General features: G+C 39.4%; 1 protein-coding gene and 1 long non-coding RNA gene across 2 annotated transcripts; both read right to left on the bottom strand.

The window, feature by feature from the left end:
• Positions 1-901: 901 nt before the first annotated feature.
• Positions 902-4397, bottom strand: LOC118491324. The gene is made up of 2 exons (XR_004891277.1): positions 1608-4397; positions 902-1433 (listed from the first exon to the last, which is right to left on the bottom strand). It is a non-coding gene; the product is annotated as an uncharacterized LOC118491324 (long non-coding RNA).
• Positions 4398-5150: 753 nt separating this feature from the next.
• On the bottom strand, positions 5151-5468 carry LOC110890771 (egg cell-secreted protein 1.2-like). The gene has a single exon (XM_022138393.2). The coding sequence runs from the start codon at positions 5466-5468 to the stop codon at positions 5151-5153; it is 318 nt and encodes a 105-aa protein (XP_021994085.2).
• Between the last annotated feature and the right edge of the window lie 532 nt (positions 5469-6000).

Raw genomic sequence — 6000 nt, 5'->3', positions numbered from 1 at the left:
TTATAAACATAAGGGTGTAAGGAGTGATTGTTGGGAGCCGTAAACTCTCCACTTAGTTAATCACTTTATACTATGTCAACTCCTTTCTCTGCTTTATATTTTGTACTCAAACATAAGGAGTGCTCCCCACGTGAGGAGTCCATTGTTTATTTCTTAAAATTTTACATAAATAACTAAAATATTTTTTAAACAAAACAAAGTAACATTATAATAAAAAGACCTTACGTTAAATTAAAATAAAAACCTAAACAATAAAACTAAAAATTAGAAAATGAATGACCAATTATATTTTTTCGCGATCTCACCTAGTTTGCGAGCCGTGTCTCCTCGGCTTTTAAGCGGATCCCAAACCTTTTTTCTTGGCATCACCCTTGTGTTGTTTATCCATTATGTACGAGGAGTTTGTAGTTTGTAGTTTTAAGTTGTGAGAAAAATGAAATGTAAAAGTGGCCAATAAATAAGAAAACAATTTATTTATTTTTTTTATTAAACCAACAGCATATAGCCGTTTGAAACATGGCAACAGACAAAAAAGGGAGCAACGGTCAAATTGTAATTGTAGAGGTTGTGACTACTCACCGAGTTTAATCAATCACCGACGGTGTGCCCGTGCGGGGACTCCCCTCACCACACCCCTTCCCCGCTTCCACCCAGCATACTCTAAGACATTAAAACCTAAGATGACTTGTTTTAGCTTAATATGACTTAGGTGCACAAGTGATTAACACATAATATCTCCACATCTCACACTCTTAGAATTCGGCCACCCCGGCCGTCTTCCCAATTTTTGGATAAATGAGCATTGCCCGGAAATTATATTCCAAAAAGAGGCGTGTTACAGGTTTTAGGGGGGCATACCCCCGAAACTCCTAAAAGAGGACACCCCAAAACAAGCTTTGGAAACCTCACAAAACGAGAAAGTTTTATAACACCCAACAAGGCTATCAAATAGATAACTTAGTAGGATACATACAACTAACTACCACTAGAAAACACAAATCAACAACACCTACTACAATAAATATAAAGTTAAACTATCCAGAAAGAAATAATTAAAACCCAACAGAAGTGGGCCTTCAAAATAAAAAAAAACCCGGCACATATCTGGGCCTTCAGTTGGAACAGGCTGTACAAAGGCCTAAGGAGCCTGAGCCCAACGCAATATCATGGTAAAGCATATAGGCTTGGATAATAAACCAATAACAAGGGATTTGGGCTTTGGGCTAACACTAACAGTTGGTCCAGAAACACGCCCAAAGATAAACCTGGAAAGGCCAATACCCAACCCGGGAGCCAACCCCACAAACCCGGAGGAGCCAAAAACCAGAGCCGAGGACCGAGGATCAAATCGCAGGCTCCAAACCCATAAGAGTAGGTCACGAACAGCAAACACAGAAGCAGGACCCCGGAAATTTAACCCCCGGACGCTCAACCTGGAGATTAAAAAATAGAGGTATATACCCAGACATCTCATAAACCCAAGAGCCAACACAAAATCAACCGAAGCCATGAAGATAATCCATCACCAACCAAAAACTACAAATTTTGACAGCAAAACAAACCCATTGACCCGACACACCAACATAACGAGAAACATAATTACTTACGATGGGAGTGTTTGGCCACAACTGGGTCCCTCATGAGGCCTGTGAAAAAACGAGCAGACCCACTTGTATCCTCACCAACATCCTCAATGCAAAAAATCAGAATTTAATCCAAGTTCGAGGCATTGATCATGGAAAAAATCCCATTCTCCCGGTTCCCAATTCCGAGTATCTTCGGCCAACACCGTTTGAGACTTCGATTCGAGACGCTTAGTGATGGCATCTTTTTGAGCTTGGGTAATGCCATAATCATACCCGCTATCATCATCATCTTCATCAAATTCCTCTATGTCAATATCCAAACCTACTCGACTCTCAACCCCAGTAGACTTTGAGGTGTTTCACTTAGGAAGAATACGATTGGCTGGACTAGGAGTGTGAACAGAAGTAGACGGCATATCCACACGACTCATGGTTTCTTGATTGAACAAATCTGGAGGGTACAAATCACTAGTATCTTCAACAAGATTTGAACACCTAAAGCTAACATCCATGTCAAGAACAGAAAACCGGTTAATAGAAGAAACCGGGGGAGTGTCTGTATCCAATGTGCCTTTGTTTCTCTGCGTTGTAGTCGAATCACTCTTGGGTTTCTGAGCCAAACCATTCACAGCTTTGCTAAAGTTAAAACCATTGGACGTTTTTTTGATTTGTTTGCTGTTGATCTTGTAACCGGACCCTTATTCACAACCACATTCCCTGATTTATTTGTCTTGGCAGCCACTTTCTTGCTCTGATTATCTATTTTAGGATTCGGATCTTTCTTTTGGCGATTACTCTGCTTCTCCTTTGTCCCACCCACACCTGTTGTATTCATGTTTTTAACCTGAGCTTAAGATTTCTGGGTACTTTTCATTTTGGGATTTGGGTTGTTCACCTTTTTTGCTACCATTTCAAAACCATCACCCGGCTCCTCCATACACTGATCTATATCTTTTTGGGCAGCCGACATATTAGTGCTATTATCACCAGAAACAAATTGAACATTATACTTCATACACTGTTTTAACATATGACCATATGCAATACAATGGCTGCCGATGGAAGGCTTCCATTGATAGGAAATATGAAGCTTCACATTACGAGGGGGTCTTTGGTTGATTTGGGGAAACACAAGTTCTACCTCATTAGGCAAGTTACTAGTGGCAGGGACATCAACCAGGACACGAGCATACCCAATTTTGCCAGTCTTGTTTTCACAGCGTTCCTTGGTGACCCGATCCATTATAGAGGATACCCTACCCCACTTAGAATTTTGCTAAGCCCTATACCTATCCACAATTCCAACGGGACATGTTGAACCGTTACCCACAAAGGAATAACCGAAGGTTCTATTTTTTCTAAACAAACCTCGGGTTCCCATCTACTAAAAAATACCGGAACATTATTTACCATCCAAGGGCCATTTTCAAGGGCCTGGTTCATACCACTTTCACTTTTAAACTTGAAAAAGAAGAACCCTGCAGAACTTTTCGACATTCTGTCCAACTCAAATAATCTCCATAAACGTCTAAAACACGAATTCACAACCTTAAAGTCCATGGATGTGCCTAGAAAGTATACATTGAGGCGTAAAGCAAATGATTTAGCCAAATACCTGAGATCGTCTTGAGTGATTAAAACCTGCTTCTTACCCTCAGGAGAAACCACAGGCGGGATGAATTCAAGCCTCGTGTCTTCCAACTCATTGTTCATCCTAATTTGATCGGCAAAGGTTCTACTTCCAGGACGATGTTTCTCCCGCACAGATTTAGCTATATGAGGTTGCTCGTTCAAGTTTTCCTCCTGTGCGCAGGCACAAGAATTGGGGGGGGGGCAGCCTCACCCGTAACCATGTCGAAATCATGTGCTGGGTTTCCTTTCCCCATTTGCCTAGGGCTTTTACCCCCATGCCTAGACCCCAACGAATTTGACATAGAGGAGTTTCGAATCAGAGAATCCGTAACAGGGGAATTGGTATTATCACAACCCAGGCCAGATTTTGTTGCAATTGACACCCCATTTCCAGTAGATGCAACAAAAAGACCCTCGGCTGTTTGGTTAGAATTTGCCACACGTTGAACCCAACTGCCTAAGGATGAAACGAAGGAGGTACGTACCTCGTTAGGACTCTCTGTGGGAGGAAAGCCAACTTTGGGAGTCTCTGATGAGGGAGAAGAGTCTACGAAGTCTTGCAAGTCAAGATCGACTACCAATTTAGGAGCAGAAGGCGCCGTACAAGGAACCTGCTTTTCATTCACACCCGGCGATTAAATGACGGAGGGATTTTTAGGGCAGGGCTTAAGAGAACACGACAGAGGGGGGAAATCTGGGTCATCAGGAGGACGAATTGAGTGGTGATTGTGAGGATTGATCTCACAAAAAGATGGATCATGGAGAAAAGAGAGGATTAGCGGCTGGATAAGGGAGTCACGAACCGATGATTTAGGGTTCCACACACTTCACGTCATTTACACGTATAAGTCTCCCTAAATTTGACCACTCTTTTCCATCATCCAACACACCATCTTCGCCAATAACCGACTCCGCCTTACATCTTTTTTCAATTTTCTTTTTCGGAAGAGGGTTCTCAACTGGTTGTGGGTTTAGAGTTATTCTTTGAATCGCAAATTGTTGTCGATCAGAATTCGTAAAGCATAGTCCCACTTGACGTTATGGTTCTAGGGTTTGTTTTTCTTCAAAAGGCGGGGTGGTGCAAAGATTTGTGTCCAGATTTGAAGCAAAGGCATGACATATTCCATTTGTTGTTCTCGGCCGTTGTGAACGAAGCCCTGGTTATGTAAGACAAACGTGTTAAATGTTAATTTTGGTTATTAGTGTTCTTATATTTGGGTTTATTAGTTATTACTATATTGCACAAAATAGGTTTCTTCTTTGTCTAGCTAGTGTTTCTACTTTTATAAATTGAGGACTCCCCCCTACTATAATTACACGATTCAAATATTTTGCCATTCTCGATTACAGATTGCAAACACCCTTTGATGAGATTTTTTACTGGTTTTAAAACATTTAAAGCATTCACAATAATACGTTTTTGGTATTGTTTTTACTCATTTTTCCACATCATTCATTTTTCCTTATTGTTATTGTAGACCTTGTTTTTGTGCCCTATATTTGAGATATGTTCTTCTATAAAAATGACTAAAAACAACCAAATGGTGGGCCACCTTGTCCTTTTAATTATATATTATTTAGATAGAGAGGGATTTTTTTTAGAATGTGGTGATGTTTTTGGGTATTTTTAAGTTTTCTTATTGGGTGAGTTTTAGGTGTTTTTGGAGAATGAGTATTTTTCTGATGTGGCAGCTGACTAGGCACGTTTTTATATGTTTTTAATTCTTCTTATTGTGGATGGTCTTATTAAAACTAGTGGCTAATGACAGTTCTTTATAACAAGGTGGTAATAGCTAATAACAAAAGTCAAACAAAAGATTTGGGTTAACAGAAACAAAGTTACTTGATATTTCACGATTAAAGATCCTGAGTTCCTTTATTTGTTCTTAACATTAAAACTGATATTTTACTCATCAAGCATTTTACATCATGTCAAACATTCGGGTCTTCAATCAAGCCAGGTTGTGGTAGAGGTGCACCGCCACAATAACCTTGAAGAATATCACCTTGTTCAGAAGTGAAACCAAGAGAAGTAAGCATCGAAGGCCAACATCCGTAAGTTATGGTACGAATAGCTCGACAACAATCCATTGTCAAGTAACTGTCTCCGTTAAGAAAGAAAAGTACGATTTCATTCGTGCACGATTTCAACTCTAGTAACGCATTCCAACAGTCCGTTAGACCGCCGCTATCCTTTTCGGCTTGAAGCCTGACAACGAGGCTTTCGTCACTATGCATTTTACGAGCCATTGAACAGACTTGGAGAGTAACAAGGCATGATAATAGTAGTGTGATAGGAAGAACCCTAATTGTAACCATGGTTTTGATATTTGGGGTCTTGTTATGGGTTTGTACAGTGAATTACATATGACACTATGTGCATGGTGTATATATACAGGTGCTATGTAGACTATTAAAGAACATCTAGTAATAAATGAATAATGCTTATAATTTATATTTATAATAAAATTAACGCATGTGTTAATGAATAGAAGAAACCCAAAAGATTCAAAAGTAGTAACTACCACGGTACCATATACCACCAACGTAATTGACCGAAATTTGAAATATTGAAAACTTAATGGTTGATTTAATGAAAGAAACCCAAAAGATTTTTAGAAAAACTCTATAAGATTTAATTACTTGGTTCAGATTTTAGAATGCAATAAAACAGAAAAGTATACATTATGTATAATACATATTTTACTGAATTAACAGATTGATCTTATAACTAAGACTAAATTGCCATTTTAGTCCCTGAGTTTTGTCCAAATTTGCCATT

Source organism: Helianthus annuus, chromosome 4, assembly GCF_002127325.2.
Source record: "Helianthus annuus cultivar XRQ/B chromosome 4, HanXRQr2.0-SUNRISE, whole genome shotgun sequence".
NCBI classification, from domain to species: domain Eukaryota; kingdom Viridiplantae; phylum Streptophyta; class Magnoliopsida; order Asterales; family Asteraceae; genus Helianthus; species Helianthus annuus.
This window is presented reverse-complemented; position numbering and strand designations above follow the sequence as displayed.

Bases quoted from the DNA above. Each gene is read 5' to 3' on its own strand.
- LOC110890771 (XM_022138393.2), bottom strand. From the start codon at position 5,468: ATGGCTCGTAAAATGCATAGTGACGAAAGCCTCGTTGTCAGGCTTCAA.